This window comes from Ranitomeya imitator, chromosome 2, assembly GCF_032444005.1.
Source record: "Ranitomeya imitator isolate aRanImi1 chromosome 2, aRanImi1.pri, whole genome shotgun sequence".
NCBI lineage: Eukaryota > Metazoa > Chordata > Amphibia > Anura > Dendrobatidae > Ranitomeya > Ranitomeya imitator.
This window is the reverse complement of record NC_091283.1, coordinates 810868319-810893750: the sequence shown is the minus strand read 5'-3', so window position 1 is coordinate 810893750 and position 25432 is coordinate 810868319. Positions and strand designations below refer to the sequence as shown.

The following is a 25432-nucleotide window of genomic DNA, read 5'->3' as shown; positions in this document are numbered from 1 at the left end:
AAACTTTGGAATTTTTTTTCACCACTTAGATAAAAAATAACTATAGTTTTAGCATTTGGTGAACCTAGCAAAAAAGCCAAACAAAAAACAAGTATGAGATTTCACTTTTTTTGCAATTTCATCACACTTGGAATTTTTTTCCTGTTTTCTGTTACATGGCATGGTAAAACCAATGGTATCCTTCAAAAGTACATCTCGTCCCGCAAAAAATAAGCCCTCACATGGCCATATTGACGGAAAAATAACAAGTTATGGCTCTGGGAAGGAGGGGAGCGAAAAACGAAAATGAAAAAACGGAAAAAGCTCCGGGGGTGAAGGGGTTAAAGTTTTTATGTCACGTATTTATTTTACATTTTTGATAATTTTTCTCAAATTTCTCATGCCATGACCCCTGAGCCTCACAATAGGCTGACACTTTCTATTACATATTGATGGCTCCTCAGCAGTCATCTTGTGTCCATGACATGCAGTAATATATAAGGCAGCACCTGTGTTAGAAAGCTGGAAGATTCACCACTGACACAAGGTGATGGTCACAGCCCACCTTCTCCCCCTTCCTCTGCACAGAGACCTCTGCACAGCACACACCACTTCCCCATAGAAGTTAATGAGTTCTCTTCAGACACTAGTGTTCTGTGTCCTTGTAGCTGTGATATGGCATCTCAGAGCAGTCGCTTCAGCAAAATGTACAAGCTCACAAAATAAAATCCCTACAAATAGAAATCTGGTGTAGTTATGACAGTGGCCACTGTTCAATAAATGTTTTCTTTATTTGCAGGAGCGGTTGTGTTTCATAGTCAGGCAGAAGCACGGTGTAGGGCCAGAGACCCTGATGCCAGCGATGTATCACTTAGTTTATCGGCTGCAGCAGTTGTGACAGAATCACAGTTTTCTCTGCTGTAGATCTAGCAGAGCTCGGAATTTTGATCCCTACATACAATGGGGAAAACAAGTATTTAGTCAGCCACCAATTGTGCAAGTTCTCCCACTTAAAAAGGTGAAAGAGGCCTGTAATTGACATCATAGGTAGACCACAACTATGAGAGTCAAAATGAGAAAACAAATCCAGAAAATCACCTTGTCTGTGTTAGGGCTAGCGGAACGCACCGAGTAATAGGTAGATAGCTACAAGGTGCGTTCGCAGCCCGGGGTCCACCGTGCAGAGATATCTGCTGCTAAGTAATGGCGGATGGACTCTGAGCTCACACGTGGGTTAGGCTTCACCCCGTGTGAACTGGTAGCGAACTCTGTAGCCTCACAGAGTCGCGCTGTACACAATAACTAATACCCTAACTAGGCTAATTGCCCCCACTGACGCTAGCTGCCTGCCTGAGTGTACAGTCCCAATGCTAACAGCTTCACACCACATAAGAACTGAGTGGTATAGTATCCACTGGCATAAGCCAAAACACATTTGATACTAGCGCATGGCCGTGCGGCCATGCGAGCCTTATATAGCTGCAGCAAGTAAAAGACTTTCCAAGAAGGACCAATGAGAGACTGCCATACCTGAGCATGTGACCCTAAATCTCCACTGAGAGATCTTGCCCTGGGCATGCTCAGTGTGTGCAAAGCAGGACTTAGACCTAGCACTTAAAGGACCTTCCAAGAAGGACCAATGACCTTAGCTGCAGTATCTGATCATGTGACCCTCGATCTCCACTTAGAGATCTTACTCTGGGCATGCTCAGAACGTGAAAAGCAGGACTTAGTCCCAGAAGCGTCTGCTCGCCGCTGCCCAGTACTGACTTCAATAGCAGAAGCAGGAAATGCAGCAGTAACTCTTAGCACAGAGTCAGACTGAGCGAGACGCTGGGATCGCCGTCTCCGCTGAGCAGGCTCCACTGCGGCAGGAGAAGAATGGGAGACCACAGCGGAGATGGCCCGAGATTTCCCCTGTGCAGAGGCAGGAACCGACCCCTAACTGTCTGATTTGGCAAGATTTATTTTGCAAATTATGGTGGAAAATAAGTATTTGGTCATTAACAAAAGTTCATCTCAATATTTTGTTATATATCCTTTGTTGGCAACGACAAAGGTGAAACGTTTTCTGTAAGTCTTCACAAGGTTGGCACACACTGCCGGTGGTATGTTGGCCCATTCCTCCATGCAGATCTCATCTAGAGCAGTGATGTTTTGGGCCTGTCGCTGGGCAACACGGACTTTCAACTCCCTCCAAAGGTTTTCTATGGGGATGAGATCTGGAGACTAGGCCACTCCAGGACCTTCATATGCTTCTTACGAAGCCACTCCTTCGTTGCCCTGGCGGTGTGCTTGGGATCATTATCATGCTGAAAGACCCATCCACGTTTCATCTTCAATGCCCATGCTGATGGAAGGAGATTTGCACTCAAAATCTCATGATACATGGCGCCATTCATTCTTTCATGTATACGGATCAGTCGTCCTGGTCCCTTTGCAGAGAAACAGCCCCAAAACATGATGTTGCCACCCCCATGCTTCACAGTAGGCATGGTGTTCTTTGGATGCAACTCAGCATTCTGCCTCCTCCAAACACGACGAGTTTTGTTTCTACCAAACAGTTCTACTTTGGTTTCATCAGACCATATGACGTTCTCCCAATACTCTTCTGGTTTATCCCAATGCTCTCTAGCAAACTTCAGACGGGTCCAGTTATGTACTGGCTTAAGCAGGGGGACACGTCTGGCACTACAGTGAGTCCCTGGTGGTGCAGTGAGTTAATGATGGTAGCCTTTGTTACGGTGGTCCCAGCTCTATGCAGGCCATTCTCTAGGTCCCCCCGTGTGGTTCTGGGATTGTTGCTCACTGTTCTTGTGATAATTTTGACCCCACGGGGTGAGATCTAGCGTGGAGCCCAAGATCGAGGGAGATTATCAGTGGTCTTGAATGTCTTCCATTTTCTTATTATTGCTCCCACAGATGATTTCATCACACCAAGCTGCTTGCCTATTGCAGATTCAGTCTTCCCAGCCTGGTGCAGGGCTTCATTTTTTTCTGGTGTCCTTCAACAGCTCTTTGGTCTTCATCATAGTGGAGTTTGGAGTGTGACTGTTTGAGGTTGTGAACAGTTGTCTTTTATACTGCTAACAAGTTCAAACAGGAGCCATTACTACAGGTAATGAGTGGAGGACAGAGGAGCCTCTTAAAGAAGAAGTTACAGGTCTGTGAGAGCCAGAAAATAGGTGACAAAAGTCTTATTTTCCACCATAATTTGCAAAACAAATCTTGCCAAATCAGACAAGGTGATTTTCTGGTTTGTTTTCTCAATTTTGACTCTCATAGTCGTAGTCTACCTATGATGTCAATTACAGGCCTCTCTCATCTTTTTAAGTGGGAGAATTTGCACAATTGGTAGCTGACTAAATACTTTTTTCCCCACTGTAACTCGCCCACAACCCAGATTGGCAGCTTTCTGTCTACACCGTATATTGACAGTAAGAAGCTAATCAGTGTTGGGGGAGTGAGGTTGGGCGAGGAGGCAAGAAACAGCTAGTCCTCTAGTAATAATATAATGCTGATAAAACACTGATTTTATTGAAGCAGCCACACAACCTAAGTAATGACAGTACACTGGGATCAGGGTCTCTGCCCCTACATCATGCTGTTCTCAGATTAAATAGCAAAACCTGCTTTTAAATTCTGTTTGGATAGAATGATAGAAAATTTGCCAATGGATAAAATGACAACTATCTGATTTTTTTTGTTATTCGCTTATCTCTTAATTATGTGGAAACTATGTCATAGCCTTGTTGAAAACTACAAGAAACTGTTTACCATGAACTTCTTTTTCTAAGTTTTTGCAATTCGTTTTACCTGTCCTATGGTATTTTGAGGAATTTTCAAACACAACACCTAGAATGACGCCATCTTGGCACTGCGATCCCATACTGGTAGCTTTTCTAGTGTCAACCAATTCCACAGCACTGTAAAAAGATGTATACCCACTCAGCCAATTTCTTTTGTATGCAGATGTTAAATTTTTCACGTTTGATTCATTTGCAGATCTCCCATGAAACTGTAAGCTTGGAGTTTTCTGTGGAACAAGAAGCTCTGGTGGAGAATCTGCAGCCTGCCACTGCTTTCGTGTTGGATTACTATGATCCAGGTATGTGATATAAAGAATACAACTTATTTACAGTAATTTTTAGTCAGTTTAGGAAAACAAATGCTGCAAAGAAAGAATGCTTTAAAAAACAAATGGGCTAAGAGTTTGTTTTTTACCAATTACAAAAGTTAATAAGATCTAAATCCAATCAATATTTGGTGTCTCAGCCCTTTGCCTTCAAAACAGCATCAATTCTTCTAGGTTCACTTGTCACTTGTACACAGTTTTTGAAAGAACATAACAGGGAGATTGTTCCCAACATCATGGAGAAATAACCACAGATCTTCTGTGGATGTCACTTGTACAAATCCTTCTGTATCTTCATGTAATCTAAGACAGACTCAATTATGTTGATATCAGTGTTCTTTAGGGACCATATCATCCAGGGCCGGACTGGGACTAAAATTCAGCCCTGGCATTTGAAGTGACACAGGCCCTCTTGTCACATGGTGACTGTATAATATCTTTGTACACTTACAAGAAGTGAGGGGAGTGTAGCACGACTATATAACATATAATCACAGTTGTATCCAGCATTACAGCTCATTCCTATTTATTGCTTTTAGTTGCAGTACCAAGAAAAGCCGCTACTTTACCTACATAACTTGATCTCGTAGATAATGAAGGGATTGAGACGACCAAAGGCTATGGAACCTCATTCTGATGCTCCATAAACTTTGCCTACAGCCACTTTTGGTTCCGCTGTGCAGCACGAGACCCGGTGACTCTGAAGAGCGGTGACATCAGTAACGTCATCACTCTTCAGATATTCCGGGTCTTGCGCTGAGCTCGGCGACTGTGAAGAGCGGTATTGTTACTACCGTCACCGCTCTTCAGAGTCGCTGGGTTTTGCCAGGTCTGGGCTAGTAGTGGGGGTGTCTGATAGACACCTCTCCATTACTTACGCCAGGGATTGATAGCAGCTGACATTACCCAGCTGACATCAACCCTAAAAATCATTACACATACCAGAATTAAATGCTCTGGCGGCTGGGAAAGCAGTAGAGTTAGCGCTATTCCCAGGCGCCGGGTGCTAACTACAACTGTCATCATCCTTGCCTGGTCTCCCTGAGAAGCCTTTCTGCTGTATTTATATGCGCTGATCTCAGGCCACTAAACGAGTGTGATCGACAATACTGAAGCCATCCACTTGTTTCTCGGCCTCTTTACACCAACTGAGAAAGAATGAAGGGAACAGAAAAATCACAATTAGATCAATCTGTCCACATACAGTATCATGTTATCAGCAGCACATCTACAGTTTACACCTGTGATGTGCTGCTAGGAACAAAGATTTCTGTTCCCACAAAAACAATCCAATCACTCGATGAATAGGCAGCATTTTGCTTATTTAGTATAATACACCCCATAGTCCTCCATATATTATAATATGCACCTCAGTCCTCCATATAGTATAATACACTCCTCAGTCCTCCATATAGTATAATACACTCCTCAGTCCTCCATATAGTATAATACACTCCTCTGTTGTGAATTCTGTGGCAGAGCTCCCTCCTGTGGTCACAAGTGGTACTTCGGCTGATTCTCTCTGTGAGCTTCTGCTGGTGGAGGGAAGTGGTACTGCGGCTTCTGAGTTTCCTCCCTCAGGTGATCTGGTGAGGTCGTTAGGTGCTTCTCTACTTAACTCCACCTAATGCTTTGATCCTGGCTTCCTGTCAATGTTCCAGTGTTGGACTTGCTTTTCCCTGGATCATTCCTGTGGCCTGCTGCTCTGCATAGCTAAGTTCTTCTTTGCTATTTGTTTGCTATTTTTTCTGTCCAGCTTGTCTAATTTGTTGCTGGAAGCTCTGGGACGCAAAGGGTGTACCTCCGTGCCGTTAGTTCGGTACGGAGGGTCTTTTTGCCCCCTTTGCGTGGTTTTCTTTAGGGTTTTGTGTAGACCGCAAAGTTACCTTTTCTATCCTCGCTCTGTTAAGAAAGTCGGGCCTCACTTTGCTGAATCTATTTCATCTCTACGTTTGTCTTTTCATCTTAACTCACAGTCATTATATGTGGGGGGCTGCCTTTTCCTTTGGGGTATTTCTCTGAGGCAAGGTAGGCTTATTTTCTATCTTCAGGCTAGTTAGTTTCTCAGGCTGTGCTGAGTTGCATAGGCAGAGTTAGGCGCAATCCACGGCTGCCTCTAGTGTTGTTTGGAGAGGATTAGGGATTGCGGTCTGCAGAGTTCCCACGTCTCAGAGCTCGTTCTATGATTTTGGGTTATTGTCAGATCACTGTATGTGCTCTGACCGCTATGTCCATTGTGGTACTGAATTGCCTTTCATAACAGTACAGGAAGCCAAAAGTACTAATGATTCTCAATAGAGGGAAAAAAGAAGTTCTGAGACCATTTTTTTTTCTTTGCACTGTGTTTTGCCTTTTTTTCCCCTAGACATTTGGGTGGTTCAGTACACAGGTGTAGCGATGGACATTAGAAGTCTGTCTTCATTTGTGGATCAGCTCTCGGCAAGAGTACAAAAGATTCAAGACACTATTGATCAGAAATCTATGTTAGAACCAAGAATTCCTATTCCTGATTTGTTTTTTGGAGATAGAACTAAGTTTCTGAGGTTCAAAAATAATTGTAAATTATTTCTGGCCTTGAAACCTCGCTCATCTGGTGATCCAGTTCAACAGGTTTTGATTGTTATTTCTTTTTTGCGCGGCGACCCTCAGGACTGGGCATTTTCTCTAGCGCCAGGAGATCCTGCATTGATTAATATCGATGCATTTTTCCTGGCGCTCGGATTGCTGTACAATGAACCTAATTCAGTGGATCAGGCAGAGAAAAATTTGCTGGCTCTTTGTCAGGGTCAGGATGAGATAGAGTTATATTGTCAGAAATTTAGAAAGTGGTCCGTGCTCACTCAATGGAATGAATCTGCGCTGGCAGCTATGTTCAGAAAGGGTCTCTCTGAAGCCCTTAAGGATGTCATGGTGGGATTTCCTATGCCTGCTGGTTTGAATGAGTCTATGTCTTTGGCCATTCAGATCGGTCGACGCTTGCGTGAGCGTAAATCTGTGCACCATTTGGCGGTATTACCTGAGCTTAAACCTGAGCCTATGCAGTGCGATAGGACTTTGAACAGAGTTGAACGGCAAGAACACAGACGTCTGAATGGGCTGTGTTTCTACTGTGGTGAATCCACTCATGCTATCTCTGATTGTCCTAAGCGCACTAAGCGGTTCGCTAGGTCTGCCACCATTGGTACGGTACAGTCAAAATTTCTTCTGTCCGTTACCTTGATCTGTTCTTTGTCATCGTATTCTGTCATGGCATTTGTGGATTCAGGCGCTGCCCTGAATTTGATGGACTTGGAGTATGCTAAGCGTTGTGGGTTTCTCTTAGAGCCCTTGCAGTGTCCTATTCCATTGAGAGGAATTGATGCCACGCCTTTGGCCAAGAATAAGCCTCAATACTGGACCCAGCTGACCATGTGCATGGCTCCTGCACATCAGGAGGTTATTCGCTTTCTGGTGTTGCATAATCTGCATGATGTGGTCGTGTTGGGGTTGCCATGGCTACAAGCCCATAATCCAGTATTAGATTGGAAATCCATGTCGGTGTCCAGCTGGGGTTGTCAGGGGGTACATGGTGATGTTCCATTTCTGTCAATTTCGTCATCCACCCCTTCTGAGGTTCCAGAGTTCTTGTCTGATTACCGGGATGTATTTGATGAGCCCAAGTCCGATGCCCTACCTCCGCATAGGGATTGTGATTGTGCTATCAATTTGATTCCTGGTAGTAAATTCCCAAAGGGTCGACTGTTTAATTTATCCGTGCCTGAGCACGCCGCTATGCGCAGTTATGTGAAGGAATCCCTGGAGAAGGGGCATATTCGCCCGTCATCGTCACCATTAGGAGCAGGGTTCTTTTTTGTAGCCAAAAAGGATGGTTCGCTGAGACCTTGTATAGATTACCGCCTTCTAAATAAGATCACGGTTAAATTTCAGTACCCCTTGCCATTGTTATCTGATTTGTTTGCTCGGATTAAGGGGGCTAGTTGGTTCACCAAGATAGATCTTCGTGGTGCGTATAATCTGGTGCGAATCAGGCGAGGAGATGAATGGAAAACTGCATTTAATACGCCTGAGGGTCATTTTGAGTATCTAGTGATGCCATTCGGACTTGCCAATGCTCCATCAGTGTTTCAGTCCTTTATGCATGACATCTTCCGAGAGTACCTGGATAAATTCCTGATTGTGTACTTGGATGACATTTTGATCTTCTCGGATGATTGGGAGTCTCATGTGAAGCAGGTCAGAACAGTTTTTCAGGTCCTGCGTGCTAATTCTTTGTTTGTGAAGGGATCAAAGTGTCTCTTTGGTGTGCAGAAGGTTTCATTTTTGGGGTTCATCTTTTCCCCTTCTACTATCGAGATGGATCCTGTTTAGGTCCAAGCCATCCATGATTGGACTCAGCCGACATCTCTGAAAAGTCTGCAAAAGTTCCTGGGCTTTGCTAATTTTTATCGTCGCTTCATCTGCAATTTTTCTAGTATTGCCAAACCATTGACCGATTTGACCAAGAAGGGTGCTGATTTGGTCAATTGGTCTTCTGCTGCTGTGGAAGCTTTTCAAGAGTTGAAGCGTCGTTTTTCTTCTGCCCCTGTGTTGTGTCAACCAGATGTTTCTCTTCCGTTCCAGGTCGAGGTTGATGCTTCTGAGATTGGAGCAGGGGCTGTTTTGTCGCAGAGAGTTTCTGATTGCTCAGTGATGAAACCATGCGCTTTTTTTTTCAGGAAGTTTTCGCCTGCTGAGCGAAATTATGATGTGGGCAACCGAGCGTTGCTGGCCATGAAGTGGGCATTCGAGGAGTGGCGTCATTGGCTTGAAGGAGCTAAGCATCGCATGGTGGTATTGACTGATCATAAGAACTTGACTTATCTTGAGTCTGCTAAGCGGTTGAATCCTAGACAGGCTCGTTGGTCGCTGTTTTTTGCCCGTTTTGACTTTGTGATTTCGTACCTTCCGGGCTCTAAAAATGTGAAGGCGGATGCTCTGTCTAGGAGTTTTGTGCCCGACTCTCCGGGTTTGTCTGAGCCGGCGGGTATCCTCAAGGAAGGAGTAATTGTGTCTGCCATCTCCCCTGATTTGCGGCGGGTGCTGCAAAAATTTCAGGCTAATAAACCTGATCGTTGTCCAGCGGAGAGACTGTTTGTCCCTGATAGGTGGACCAATAAAGTTATCTCTGTGGTTCATTGTTCGGTGTTGGCTGGTCATCCTGGAATCTTTGGTACCAGAGAGTTAGTGGCTAGATCCTTTTGGTGGCCGTCTCTGTCGCGGGATGTGCGTGCTTTTGTGCAGTCCTGTGGGATTTGTGCTCGGGCTAAGCCCTGCTGTTCTCGTGCCAGTGGGTTGCTTTTGCCCTTGCCGGTCCCGAAGAGGCCTCGGACACATATCTCTATGGATTTTATTTCTGATCTTCCCGTTTCTCAAAAGATGTCAGTCATTTGGGTGGTCTGTGATCGCTTTTCTAAGATGGTCCATCTGGTACCCTTGTCTAAATTGCCTTCCTCCTCTGATTTGGTGCCTTTGTTCTTCCAGCATGTGGTTCGTTTACATGGCATTCCAGAGAATATCGTTTCTGACAGAGGTTCCCAGTTTGTTTCAAGGTTTTGGAGAGCCTTTTGTGGTAGGATGGGCATTGACTTGTCTTTTTCCTCGGCTTTCCATCCTCAGACTAATGGCCAGACCGAACGAACCAATCAGACCTTGGAAACATATCTGAGATGCTTTGTTTCTGCCGATCAGGATGACTGGGTGTCCTTTTTGCCTTTGGCTGAGTTCGCCCTTAATAATCGGGCCAGCTCGGCTACCTTGGTTTCGCCATTTTTCTGCAATTCTGGGTTCCATCTTTGTTTCTCTTCAGGACAGGTTGAGTCTTCGGACTGTCCTGGTGTGGATACTGTGGTGGACAGGTTGCAGCAGATTTGGACTCATGTAGTGGACAATTTGACCTTGTCCCAGGAGAAGGCTCAACGTTTCGCTAATCGCAGACGCCTTGTGGGTCCCCGACTTCGTGTTGGGGATCTGGTTTGGTTATCTTCTCGTCATATTCCTATGAAGGTTTCCTCTCCTAAGTTTAAACCTCGTTTCATTGGTCCGTATAGGATTTCTGAGGTTCTTAATCCTGTGTCTTTTCGTCTGACCCTTCCAGATTCTTTTCCATACATAACGTATTCCATAGGTCGTTGTTGCGGAGATACGTGGCACCTATGGTTCCATCTGTTGATCCTCCTGCCCCGGTTTTGGTGGAGGGGGAATTGGAGTATATTGTGGAGAAGATTTTGGATTCTCGTGTTTCTAGACGGAAACTCCAGTATCTGGTTAAATGGAAGGGTTATGCTCAGGAAGATAATTCCTGGGTTTTTGCCTCTGATGTCCATGCTCCCGATCTTGTTCGTGCCTTTCATGTGGCTCATCCTGGTCGGCCTGGGGGCTCTGGTGAGGGTTCGGTGACCCCTCCTCAAGGGGGGGGTACTGTTGTGAATTCTGTGGCAGAGCTCCCTCCTGTGGTCACAAGTGGTACTTCGGCTGATTCTCTCTGTGAGCTTCTGCTGGTGGAGGGAAGTGGTACTGCGGCTTCTGAGTTTCCTCCCTCAGGTGATCTGGTGGTCGTTAGGTGCTTCTCTACTTAACTCCACCTAATGCTTTGATCCTGGCTTCCTGTCAATGTTCCAGTGTTGGACTTGCTTTTCCCTGGATCATTCCTGTGGCCTGCTGCTCCGCATAGCTAAGTTCTTCTTTGCTATTTGTTTGCTATTTTTTCTGTCCAGCTTGTCTAATTTGTTGCTGGAAGCTCTGGGACGCAAAGGGTGTACCTCCGTGCCGTTAGTTCGGTACGGAGGGTCTTTTTGCCCCCTTTGCGTGGTTTTCTTTAGGGTTTTGTGTAGACCGCAAAGTTACCTTTTCTATCCTCGCTCTGTTAAGAAAGTCGGGCCTCACTTTGCTGAATCTATTTCATCTCTACGTTTGTCTTTTCATCTTAACTCACAGTCATTATATGTGGGGGGCTGCCTTTTCCTTTGGGGTATTTCTCTGAGGCAAGGTAGGCTTATTTTCTATCTTCAGGCTAGTTAGTTTCTCAGGCTGTGCCGAGTTGCATAGGCAGAGTTAGGCGCAATCCACGGCTGCCTCTAGTGTTGTTTGGAGAGGATTAGGGATTGCGGTCTGCAGAGTTCCCACGTCTCAGAGCTCGTTCTATGATTTTGGGTTATTGTCAGATCACTGTATGTGCTCTGACCGCTATGTCCATTGTGGTACTGAATTGCCTTTCATAACACTCCTCATAGTCCTCCATATAGTATAATACACTCCTCATAGTCCTCCATATATTATAATACACTCCTTATAGTCCTCCATATATTAAAATACACTGCAATTCCTCCATATAGTATAATACACTCCTCAGTACTCCATATAGTATAATGCACTGCCACAGTCCTCCAAATAGTATAATACATTCCTCATAATGCTCCATATAGTATAATGCCCCACCATTATCATCAATGTAGTACAATTCACTTGACTTGCCATAGTATAATGTACCTCATAGTTCTTCATATAGTATAATCATTCCCCATAGTCCTCAATACAATATAATGTAGCCCACATATAGTATAATGCAGCCAACCCATAGAGCATAATACAGCCACCCCACAGAATATATTGTAGCCCCGAGTATAATATAGCCCTCCGGAGAATATAATGCAGCCCCCTCATATAGTATAATGCAGCCCCTGCATATATAATATATGGTAACCCCCTTATAGAGCATAATGCAACCCCCATAGAATATAATACCCTCTTAGAATGTAATACAGCCCTCATAGAATGTAATGCAGCCAGCCCCCATAGAATGTAATGCAGCCAGCCCCCATAGAATGTAATGCAGCCAGCCCCCATAGAATGTTATGCAGCCAGCCCCCATAGAATGTAATCCAGCCAGCCCCCATAGAATGTTATGCAGCCAGCCCCCATAGAATGTAATCCAGCCAGCCCCCATAGAATGTAATGCAGCTAGCCCCCATAGAATGTTATGCAGCCAGCCCCCATAGAATGTTATGCAGCCAGCCCCCATAGAATGTAATCCAGCCAGCCCCCATAAAATGTAATCCAGCCAGCCCCCATAGAATGTAATGCAGTCAGCCCTCATAGAATGTTGTGCAGCCAGCCCCCATAGAATGTAATCCAGCCAGCCCCCATAGAATGTAATCCAGCCAGCCCCCATAGAATGTAATCCAGCCAACCCCCATAGAATGTAATCCAGCCAGCCCCCATAGAATGTAATACAGCACAGCCCCATAGAATATAATGCAGCCAGCCCCCATAGAATGTAATGCAGCCAGCCCCCATAGAATGTAATACAGCACAGCCCCCATAGAAAGTAATGCAGCTAGCCACCATAGAATGTAAAGCAGCACAGCACTCATAGAATATAATGCAGCCAGCCCCCATAGAATGTAATGCAGCCAGCCCCAGTAGAATGTAATACAGCACAGCCCCCATGGAATGTATTACAGCACAGCACCCATAGAATGTAATACAGCCTCCCCAATAGATCCAGTTATCACTCATTGATATATTTGTTTTTAAAAACTCTCCTTACCTCTCCTCGTGCCCCGCGCTGCTCCTGGCTCCAGTCTCAGCAGCTGCAGTCTGCCCAGCTACACAGCATGTGCGTGATGATATGACATCATCACGCACCCACAGTGTCTGAGGCAGAGCGGGGAATGATGGGAGAGGGAGCAACAGCAGAAGCTCTCTCCTCCATCATTGCATTCAACTGTACTGGCGTCTATGACGCCGGTATTGTTGAATGCGGTGGTGCTGGTGGCGGGGGGGGGGAGTCGGTGCTGGGGGGGGAGTCAGCTCTGGCGAGTGACCCACTACTGCCACCGGCCCTTCTGGCATTTGCCAGAAGAGCCAGATGGCCAGTCCGGCCCTGATATCATCCCTTCCAGGACTTCTTGTTCTTTTTTACGCTGAAGATTGTTCTTAATGAAGTTAGCAGTATGTCTGGTGTTGTTTTCCAGCTGCAGAATAAATTTGGAGCCAATCAGATGCCTTCTTAATGTAATTTGCGCAAGCCTATATCAACAGGAGATCTGTGGTTAGTTCTCCAAGATGTTTTGAACAATCTCCTTGCCAATTTCCTTCAAAATCTGTGTACATGTGTACTGAGAAGAATTGATGCTGTTTTGAATACAGATGGTGGTCGCAATAAATGCTAATTTGATTTAGATCTTTCTTTTGTTCATTCAGTTTGCATGTTATTAATGGATAAAAATAAACTATCAACACTTCAATTTTTCAACCATTCTTTGCAGCATTTTTCACAAACCTTCCTAAAACTTTTGCACAGTACTGTACAATACATTGAATTTTTCAGAATACTGTTCACTTGATTAGAATGTGTTACAATAATGTCAATAGACTCTCTGCTGTTTCACTAGCTTGGGAGTTTTAATGCATTAGTGGCCTCTCTATGCAAATAGAGCAGTGATCCCAAATTACGCGCCAGTGTTATGTATTGATCAGTGTATCACTTGCTGTAGCTGAATACAACATGCACATACAACATAATAAAAATTCCAAACATTTGTCAAAATAATACTGTTAAATAATTAGAATTCCTCAAAATGCAAAGGTAAATACCATCATATAGTGCACAAGTAATGCTGGCATACCTAGTACCAGTATCATATGTAAAGTTCCCTAATGATAGTGCTATATAATGTCTAAATAATTAGTATGATTTTGCAGAAGTCCAAGTCACCAGACAATTGTCCATACTGTGTATAGACTTCGTGTCTGCGATCCATCAGATAACCCACTTTAATTAATTGCCTAAAGCAGAGGGTCCCAGCTCCATCAGGGTCATGGAGAGTGTCTAAGGGTAGCGTCACACAGTGGCACTTTTGTCGCTACGACGGTACGATCCGTGACGTTCCAGCGATATCCATACGATATCGCTGTGTCTGACACGCAGCAGCGATCAGGGATCCTGCTGAGAATCGTACGTCGTAGCAGATCGTTTGGAACTTTCTTTCGTCGCTGGATCTCCCGCTGTCATCGCTGGATCGGTGTGTGTGACACCGATCCAGCGATGCGTTTGCTTCTAACAGCTGTGCTGTGCTTTCACTTTACGGCCGGCAGTCAGTGAGTGCGGCAAGCAGACGGCAAGGGACCTGACGGACACCGGAATGTAAGTATGTAGTGTTTGTTTTTTTTTACGCTGGTAACCAGGGTAAACATCGGGTTTAGTAACCCGATGTTTACCCTGGTTACCTGGGGACCTCGGCATCGTTGGTCGCTGGAGAGCTGTCTGTGTGACAGCTCTCCAGCGACCACACAACGACTTACCAACGATCACGGCCAGGTCGTATCGCTGGTCGTGATCGTTGGTAAATCGTATAGTGTAACGGTACCCTAAGAGTTTGAGCTCTTTTCCTTTCAATTTATGATAAAGCCATGATTCAATCGTCAATATGAGGTTGTTATTCACCAATATTAATTCTGCCCTGGCACCAATAGCCTATTTTCTTGGAGTGACTAGATATTTCTACCCAAATTTGTCAGTCTTTTTTGCTCCTGAATTATAATCAATATATATTTCTATTGCAGATGAGCATACAGTGGTGGAGTATCATGCCCCATGGAATTCAGGTAAGGAATCATCTCTGAATATTTTGTCATTGGTTTTAAAATCAGTGGTTGATTGCCTTTGCGTGTGAATTAAAATGCTAATTACTCAGGAATGCAGGAATTTTATTCTGTCCTAACACTGCTGCTCCTCTCCCCATGTGTGTTTTTTATTTTTTGAGACACCCCTGTTTTTATAATACTTTGTCCTATCTGTCTTTATTTGAAATAAAATTGTGTATCTTATCCTATTAGTGTATTACACTCTTGGTCTATTTTGCAAACTAACTTCTGCATGATCTCTATGGTTCTTTATACTGTAATAGATGACATTTTTATGACTTGTCCATGTTCAGTTGTAGCTCACTGTGCATTATCTCCTACCGAGAGAGAGGATTGTGGATTTGCAAGAATAACGAAGGACCAGTGTGAACAGAAAGGCTGCTGCTTTGACTCCAGCATCCATGAGACCAAATGGTGTTTCTTCCATGGTACGACTTCACATTTAATGTTCTCCGTACTCTTAAAACTTTTTTTTTGTCAGTGCATCACTTTTATCATTTCTTGGTATCATATCAGAACTAGTGATGAGCGAGTATACTCGTTGCTCGGGTTTTCCCGAGCATGCTTGGGTGATCTCCGAGTATTTGTTAGTGTTCAGAGATTAAGTTTTCATCGGCTGCAGTTGAATGATTTACAGCCATTAGCCAGTCTGAGTACATGTGGGGGTTGCCTGGTTGCTAGAGAATCCCCACATGTAATCAAGCTGGCTAATAGCTGTAAATCATTCAGCCGAGGAGATGAAAACTTAATCTCCGAACACTAACAAATACTTGGAGATCACCCGAGCGTGCTTGGGAAAACCGGAGAAACGAGTATACTCGCTCATCACTAATCAGAACCCTTTATTGTACACTGATGTAGTCTGATGTAGAACATTCTGTGACTGGAGATATCTAACTCCCTAAAGACAGCCCATATACATGTGCAGTGTCTGTGCACTATCATTACTGTATATGTATCGGGCTCAGGAACCGAGACTGCTCCATGAAGCACAGGTGAAGTCTCTCTTACATAGCTGGCACCCAAAAGTAACTGACCTAGCTATGAGCACATCAGTTCAACCTCCTAAACACCATCATCAAGTATGACGGTTGCTTTTAAAATGGCGGCCGTCACTTCTGATGGCCATAGACCCTCCATGCGATGCAGTTGCGGACTGCTGAAGCCACATATCTGCTATGTTAAGACTCCTATGAAACACAGACTGTGTTAGGACTGGCGGAACGCACCAAGAAAGGTGATATAGATGCGTTCGCAGTCCGGGGTCCACCGTGCAGGTGAAAACCTGCTGCTAGTAAATACAGACTATATGGCGGTACACTAAAGTATATACACGTGGGTTCAACCTCACCCAGCGTGAAGGGAGCAATCCTGTTGCGTCACAGGATCGCGGTACCGCACCTAAAGCGCGAGCAAGTAGTCAGCGTACTTAACCCCAACTGGGATTGAAGTCCGATTAGACCCTCGCTGGCACTACACCACAACTGGGTGTGTAAGGAAACTAAGTATAAATATATAAATGCAGAGGAGTGCCGTACAGGCGGACACAGCAAGAGGACGCTGTAATGTGTGTATCGTGCAGATGATTAGTCGGGCGCTAGATAGCTACCAACATCCGCGAGCAGACAACAACTCTAGGGAGGGATATTTAGGAGCTTTCATCCATCGACATACATTCATCTACACACACACATATAACATTATGAGACAATACTAGCGCATGGCCGTGCGGTCATGCGCAGTTTATATAGTTGCAGCGCAGGAAGTGGCTACAGCACTTTTGCCCTTCCAAGACCTGCCAAGAGGACCAATGGAATGTGCTGCAGAGCCTGAGCACATGACCCTCGATCTCCAACGGGAGATCTTACCCTGGGCATGCTCAGTACGTGCAGACAAGGACGTAGTCCCAGAGAAGTCCGCTCGCTGCTGACCAGCACTGACTTTAATGGCAGAGACTGGAGAAGCAGCAGCAACTCTTCGCACAGAGTCAGACTGAGCGAGACGCTGGGATCGACGTCCCTGCTGAGCAGACTCCACTGCGGCTGGAGGAGAATGGGAGACCGCAGCGGAGACGGATCGAGATTCCCCCTGTGCAGCAGAGGAAACTCGACTCCTAACATTACCCCCCCTCCTAGGGCCCCCCTCCTTGGGCCTCGCTACGTTCGAAGGCAGCAATGAGCTGCGGAGCCCGAATGTGCTCAACAGGCTCCCAGGACCTGTCCTCGGGGCCATAACCCTTCCAGTCTACCAAATAAAATTTTTTACCACGCACCACCTTGCACGCCAAGATAGCGTTCACCTCATAATCGTCCGTAGACGAACCCGATGTCCCAGCAGATGACTCGGAAAACCGGGACATATACACGGGTTTCAAGAGGGACACATGAAAAGTGTCGGTGATACCCAGGCGTGGCGGAAGGGCCAAACGATAGACCACAGGATTAACCTGCTCGAGGACCTTGAATGGGCCCAAGTAGCGAGGAGCAAATTTAGTGGACTCAACTCGCAGCCTGATGTTACGGGCGGAGAGCCACACCAAGTCGCCAGGAGCAAAGGTCGGAGCGGGGCGCCGATGAGCATCGGCGGAGGACCTCATTCTCTCCTTAGAGGCCCGAATGGCATCCTGAGTGCGGTCCCAAATATCCCGTGCCTCCACAGCCCAGTCTGCCACCCTGGAGTCGGCGGAAGACACGGGCATGGGCACAGGCACCCGTGGATGCTGACCATAGTTGAGGAGGAATGGGGTTTGTCCAGTGGAGTCGGCTACGGCGTTGTTCAGTGCAAACTCTGCCCATGATAGCAAGGATGCCCAATCATCCTGCCTGGCTGAAACAAAATGTCGCAGGTATGTGACCAAGGTCTGGTTGGCCCTCTCTACCAACCCATTCGTCTCGGGATGATAAGCGGAAGAGAGATTCAACTCAATACTGAGAAGACGACAGAGCTCTCTCCAGAACCGAGACGCAAACTGGGGACCCCGGTCACTGACAATTTTGTCTGGCATACCATGCAGGCGGAAGATATGTCTAATGAACAACGCTGCCAAGGCCCGTGCAGAAGGTAACCCGCGGCAGCGGCACCAAATGTACCATTTTTGAGAAATGATCGGTGATGACCCAAATGATGGTACAGCCGCGAGACTTGGGCAAACCCACAACAAAGTCCATCCCGACCATCTCCCAGGGCCTATCTGCCACCGGCAAGGGATAGAGCAAACCAGCTGGCCTTTGATGCGGAGATTTATTTTTGGCGCAGGAAACACACGCCAGAACATAATCCCTGACATCCCGGACCATATGCGGCCACCAGTACGTCCTCGCCAGTAGCTCAGATGTCCTCTTTGTCCCAAAGTGTCCACCCACCCTGGACGAATGAGCCCAAGAGAGAACCTCCGGTCGCAAATTAATGGGCACAAAAGTCTTGCCCGGAGGCACAGACTCTAGCGAAACCGGCGCCACGGTTCTCAGGCTCTCGGAAGGGACAATAAGCCGAGGCTCCTCTTCCTCCTCCTCAGTTGACATAAGGGAGTGAGAGAGAGCGTCAGCACGGATATTCTTCTCCCCGGCGAGATAATGAAGGGAGAAGTGGAACCGGGAGAAGAACAGGGACCATCTGGCCTGGCGAGAATTTAGCCCCTGGGCTGTCTGCAAATAGACCAAATTTTTGTGGTCTGTGTAAACTTGGAAGGGAAACCGCGCACCTTCCAGAAGGTGTCTCCACTCCGAAAAGGCCAACTTCATTGCTAGCAACTCCCTGTCCCCGATGGAGTAGTTCCTCTCCGCTGGCGAGAAGGTCTTGGAGAAGAAGAAGCATGGATGCTTCCGACCTTGAGCATCCTTTTGGTAGAGGACTGCTCCAGCACCAACGGACGAGGCATCCACCTCCATTAGGAATGGCTTATCCACATCGGGACGATGTAAGATGGGAGCGCTAGCAAAGTGGGACTTAATAGAAGTGAAGGCCTTGGAGACCTCTTCCGACCACAATTTGGGATTCGCTCCCTTCTTGGTGAGGGCTACCAAGGGAGCTACCAGAGTTGAGAAGTGGGGAATGAACTGACGGTAATAGTTTATGAACCCCATAAAGCGCTGCACCGCTTTAAGAGAATGGGGCTCTTGCCAGTCCATCACAGCCTGTAGTTTGGCAGGATCCATAGCCAATCCCTGGGCGGAGATGATATAGCCCAGGAAAGGCAAGGACTCCTGCTCAAACACACACTTCTCCAACTTTGCATAAAGAGAGTTTGCCCGTAGGAGGTCGAAGACTCTGCCAACATCTCTCCGGTGGGAGTCAATATCTGGAGAAAAGATGAGAATATCATCCAGATAGACTACAACCGAGGTGGAAAGCATATCCCGGAAGATGTCGTTGACAAAGTCTTGGAAAACGGTAGGTGCATTACAGAGCCCGAAGGGCATCACCAGATACTCATAGTGCCCATCTCTGGTGTTAAATGCCGTTTTCCACTCGTCCCCCTCACGGATGCGAATCAGGTTATAAGCACCCCGCAGATCTAGTTTAGTAAACACTCTAGCTCCCCAAAGCCTATCGAAAAGCTCAGATATCAACGGCAAAGGGTATTTGTTCTTAACTGTGATAGCATTAAGACCCCTGTAGTCTATGCATGGACGTAGTTCTCCATTCTTCTTCTGCACGAAAAAGAACCCTGCCCCAGCAGGTGACACTGACTTCCTGATGAACCCTCTTGCCAGATTCTCTTGTATGTACTGAGACATTGCCTCCATTTCCGGGAGAGATAATGGATAGACTCGACCCCGGGGAGGCTCAGCACCAGGCAAGCGATCAATAGGACAGTCATAGGGGCGATGGGGCGGAAGAGTCTCCGCTGCCTTTTTGGAGAACACGTCTGCATAAGACCAATATTGCTTGGGGAGAGAGGAGAGATCTGCGGGTACCTCTGTAGTAGTAACCTGAATGCACTCTCGATGACACCTGTTCCCACAAGATTCACCCCATCCCAGAATTCTGCCTGAGGACCACTCGATGTGAGGAGAGTGGTACCGTAACCAAGGTATCCCCAAGAGAACCTCATCAATTCCCTCAGGAATGACGAGTAGAGATATAATCTCCTGATGAGATGGTGACATGGACAGAGTAAAAGGGATAGTTTGATGTGTAATCTGTGTGGGCAGTGTCGACCCATTCACCACTCGTACCGTTACTGGTTGAGATAGCATGACCAGAGGAATTGCGTGACGCTGGGCGAAGGCTGAAGACATAAAATTGCCCTCCGCCCCAGAATCCACGCAGAGTTCCACCGAGTGAGAGGATGAGCCCAATGTTATTGTCCCCTTAAAGGACAATTTGGAGGCAAACGTCGCCGTGTCTAGTGCACCTCCACCAACTACCACTAGACGCTGACGTTTCCTCGACCGCTGGAGACATCTGGAGGCAAGATGTCCAGACTGTTGGCAAAGATGACAAATCTGGAGTGCACGAGCGGTCCGGGACTTAGATCCTGCTCGAGACTCTACCACAGGCTCATGGGGCTCAGGAGCCTGATCTGGAGATTCCAAAGGTTTGGCGAAGGTGGGAGCCAGCCGAAACCTCTGCCTACACTGGGCTCGCTCTAACCTCCGCTCGTGAAAACGGAGATCAATACGAGTGGATAGAGTAATTAATTCCTCCAGTGTGGCGGGAATCTCCCTAGTGGCCAGGGCGTCCTTAACGTGGTCAGCCAGCCCCCTCCAAAATATTGGAATGAGGGCTTTATCCGACCACTCCAGCTCAGATGCTAAGGTGCGGAAGTGGACGGCAAAATGACTGACCAAGGACGAGCCCTGAGTCAATGCCAACAATTGGAGCGCCGTATCATGGGTGACACGAGGTCCCAAAAAGACCTGTTTCAGAGTGCTCAGAAACAACGGAGCACTCTGCACCACATGATCGCTACGCTCCCATAGCGGCGTAGCCCAGTGCAACGCTCTGTCCGACAGAAGAGACACTATAAATCCCACCTTAGCCCGCTCTGTAGGGAAACGAGAGGCCAGAAGCTCGAGATGGATAGAGCACTGACTCACGAAACCCCTACAAGACTTACTGTCACCAGAGAATTTCTCTGGAAGCGGGAGGCGAGTTAGAGTCGGGACAGGAGCGGCAGTGGACAAGGTGGCTGTAGCAACACTAGCAGCCTGAACAGCGACAGCAGTGACATCCACAGCTGAAGTTGAACGCTCAAGAGCCGCCAACCTTCCCTCCAGCTGCTGGATGTACCGCTGTGAATGCTGATCGTCCATCATTTACTAGCCAGACCCTGGCGCTAGTATTCTGTTAGGACTGGCGGAACGCACCAAGAAAGGTGATATAGATGCGTTCGCAGTCCGGGGTCCAACGTGCAGGTGAAATACAGACTATATGGCGGTACACTAAAGTATATACACGTGGGTTCAACCTCACCCAGCGTGAAGGGAGCAATCCTGTTGCGTCACAGGATCGCGGTACCGCACCTAATGCGCGAGCGAGTAGTCAGCGTACTTAACCCCAACTGGGATTGAAGTCCAATTAGACCCTCGCTGGCACTACACCACAACTGGGTGTGTAAGGAAACTAAGTATAAATATATAAATGCACAGGAGTGCGAGCAATGCCGCACTGACGGACGCCACCAACCACACTGGCTTGAGTATTGAAAGCACAAGGCAAGCGCACGGCGCCGTACAGGCGGACACAGCAAGAGGACGCTGTAATGTGTGTATCGTGCAGATGATTAGTCGGGCGCTAGATAGCTACCAACATCCGCGAGCAGACAACAACTCTAGGGAGGGATATTTAGGAGCTTTCATCCATCGACATACATTCATCTACACACACACGTATAACATTATGAGACAATACTAGCGCATGGCCGTGCGGTCATGCGCAGTTTATATAGTTGCAGCACAGGAAGTGGCTACAGCACTTTTGCCCTTCCAAGACCTGCCAAGAGGACCAATGGAATGTGCTGCAGAGCCTGAGCACATGACCCTCGATCTCCAACGGGAGATCTTACCCTGGGCATGCTCAGTACGTGCAGACAAGGACTTAGTCCCAGAGAAGTCCGCTCGCTGCTGACCAGCACTGACTTTAATGGCAGAGACTGCAGAAGCAGCAGCAACTCTTCGCACAGAGTCAGACTGAGTGAGACGCTGGGATCGACGTCCCTGCTGAGCAGACTCCACTGCGGCTGGAGGAGAATGGGAGACCGCAGCGGAGACGGATCGAGATTCCCCCTGTGCAGCAGAGGAAACTCGACTCCTACCAGACTGTGACTGAACTTTATATGAGATTATCATTTTCACAGTATACTGCAGTGCAGTGAATAGGCAATCAAGTTATCTTGGGTTCAAGTCACCTAAGAAAATTAAATAACGTTTCAAAAACAGAAAAATATACAGTACAGATCAAAAGTTTGGACACGCCTTCTCATTTAAAGATTTTTCTGTATTTTCATAAAAATTGTACATTCACACTGAAGGCATCAAAACTATGAATTAACACATGTGGAATTATATACTTAACAAAAAAGTGTGAAACAATTGAAAATATGTCTTATATTATAGGTTCTTCAAAGTAGCCACCTTTTGCTTTGATGACTGCTTTGCACACTCTTGGCATTCTCTTGATGAGCTTCAAGAGGTAGTCACCGGAAATGGTTTTCACTTCACAGGTGTGCCCTGTCAGGTTTAGTAAGTGGGATTTCTTGCCTTACAAATGGGGTTGGGACCATCAGTTGTGTTGTGCAGAAGTCTGGTGGATACACAGCTGATAGTCCTACTGAATAGACTGTTAGAATTTGTATTATTGCAAGAAAAAAGCAGCAAAGTAAAGAAAAACTAGTGGCCATCATTACTTTAAGAAATGAAGGTCAGTCAGTCCAAAAAATTGGGAAAACTTTGAAAGTGTCCCCAAGTGCAGTTGCAAAAACCACCAAGCACTACAAAGAAACTTGCTCACATGAGGACCACCCCAAGGAAGAAGACCAAGAGTCACCTCTGCTTCTGATTACCAGCAGCTCAGATTAGAGACCAGGTCAATGCCACACAGAGTTCTAGCAGTAGACACATCTCTATAACTGTTAGGTGTCGAGTTTCCACCACTGTACAGGGGGAATCTTGAACCATGTCCACTGCGGTCTCCCATTCTCCTCCAGCTGCAGTAGCAAAAGGTGGCTACTTTGAAGAACCTAGAATATAGGACATATTTTCAGTTGTTTCACACTTTTTTCTTAAGTATATAATTCTACATGTGTTAATTCATAGTTTTGATCCCTTCAGTGTGAATTTACAATTTTCATAGTCATGAAAATACAGAAAAATCTTTAAATGAGAAAGTGTGTCCAAACTTTCGGTCTGTACTGTATATATATATATATATATATATATATATATATATATATATATATATATATATATATATATATTCATATTCATATTCCCTAAACAGAAATAGATAACTATAAAGCTAAAAAAAAAAAAGTTAAGTGTTTGATGTTGCCTCATTTATTGCCATAGCTAATAACATATCTAAATATTTATCTTGTAAGGTGAGCACTGAAAAATAAATGTAAAACTACAGAAATGCAATTTTGCAGCGCTTTTCCCCAAAAATATAATAACGTTTTCAATCGGCAATCAAAATAAAGTTTATACCCGCAAAGTATTATCAATATAAAACTACAGCTTGAAAAGCAAAATCAAGTCTTCACACAGTTCCAACATCAGAAAAATAATAAATTGATATGTGCTATGTGGTAGTTTCCAGCAGAAGAAAGTGTATGTCACTTCAAAACGTGTTGAATAAAAACCGCATGTTAATAATTTCCTGTGAATTGACGTCTTCAATAATCAGCAGCGCGAGAGGAATCCACAAATTCCCTATATCTTCAATCTCATCAGAAAAATAATAAAGGTGCAGGTTATAGAAAATGGTGACAAAAATCAAAATGCACATTTATGAAGTTCAGTTTGCTGTAAGCATCTTGTCAGGTCTTATTACTGCATAACAAACACCGTAAAATCAAAACCCATAAAACAATGGCAGAATGGAGGCTTTTTTCAAAATTTCACTGCACTTGGAATGTTTCCCTATTTTCAGCAAACAATATGGGTAAATTCAAAAACTGTAATTCTTATTTACAACTCATCTAACAAAAATCTCATCTTCATACATATACGGTATATTGCCAGAAAAGTGAAGAGTTACAGCTCATCTAAGAAGGGGAGGAAAAATTGAAAGCAAAAAAATTAAAAAATCACCCATCCCTTAAATGATTAAAGAGATGGATTGATTTAGAAACTCAATTGTCAAACACCCTACTGCAATTCTGTGGAGAGTTTAATTCCTCAAGTAGAGCCACTACTGAATAGTCTTGGAAAAATTTTTATTTATCCATAGACTTGCAGAAAATAAAAAAGATTACTTTACTCATCCTCCCCAGATCTAGCGATGCCTCTCAACAGTTACTCTGTGCTTTGTTAACAGATTACAGCAGTGGCGTGACATAGACCACTGCAGGCAATCACTACTAAACAAACCCCAACTTATAGCCCCTTGCTGGTGCCAAATAAAAAAAATATATATACATGCTTATCTCAAGGAACAGCTCCCGTCTTCCGCTATGTCGGTCTCAGTGGCAGCTGATCACTCGCTGTCTCCACAATTCTGTAGAGTGTTTCGCTACTACAGTATTGCAAAGGTGCAAACGATAGGTAGCTGCCGATTGGCGTCAACAGTCATGTGATCATGTTTGTCATGAGACCAGCGGGGGGGAACACAAGGCTGAGATCTGAAAAGCGGCTCCATGCCAGGAGGTTAGTATCCTTCCATTTTTTTTGAGCACCAAAGGGTCATACATGAGGGGTGTCCAGTTATGATTGAAAGGATCAGATCAATATAGATATCTACATACTAGATAATATAAATGACTTGACAGATTCAGCTTGGGAATTAAGTCTAGAATATTCCAGAAAGGTCTAATGTAAATATTTATTTTGATCTACAAAATTTTTGTATTTTTCACAGGTTTTAAGAAGATAGAAAAGCATTAACCAAAGTTCAGTAACTGCATATGGCCTCAGTGACCTCTTCTATTTGTAACAGACTAGGAAAATTATACGAAGAGCGGGAAGAAGGATCAGACAGATACACCATCACATTGTGTGGCTTTTAAATAATCAATAAAAAGCGAAAGTGTCCTTCTAACCCGAGTCTTGTCTTATGTCAGTCTGATGTGAACTTAAAAAAGGAAAAAAAAATAGATTGTATATACAAGTGTACATTTTTGTAAAAATGAAATTTAACTCGTCCATGTCAGAATCCTCCACAGTCTAAAAAAGTTCCTCTAAAACCATAAATAGAATACAGAGGAGGTGGACCTGCAGCAGTATGTCCTCCACTGTGTCTCTGCGAGACTAGTGCTGTGAGAGAATGGTGGTGGAGAGTGGAGAAGGACTGGACAGAGTTAAATAGTCCGACTCTACAACTTCACACCAGAATAAGCCCATCCACCAAGGACAGTTGTCATGTGCTGCTCCATCCTGCGTCCCCATCCTGTCATGTGCTGCTCCCATCCTGCGTCCCCATCCTGTCATGCGCTGCTCCCATCCTGCGTCCCCATCCTGTCATGCGCTGCTCCCA

General features: G+C 45.6%; 1 protein-coding gene across 1 annotated transcript in view; it reads left to right on the top strand.

The window, feature by feature from the left end:
* LOC138665902 (alpha-2-macroglobulin-like protein 1) overlaps positions 1-24997 on the top strand; it is a 134014-nt gene extending 109017 nt beyond the window's left edge. Inside the window, exons 34-37 of the mRNA XM_069753855.1 lie at positions 3985-4087; positions 14717-14758; positions 15091-15225; positions 24818-24997. Coding sequence (XP_069609956.1) covers positions 3985-4087; positions 14717-14758; positions 15091-15225; positions 24818-24843 — 306 coding nt within the window. The 3' untranslated portion in view covers positions 24844-24997. The remainder of the gene's footprint in view (positions 1-3984; positions 4088-14716; positions 14759-15090; positions 15226-24817) is intronic.
* Positions 24998-25432: the final 435 nt, after the last annotated feature.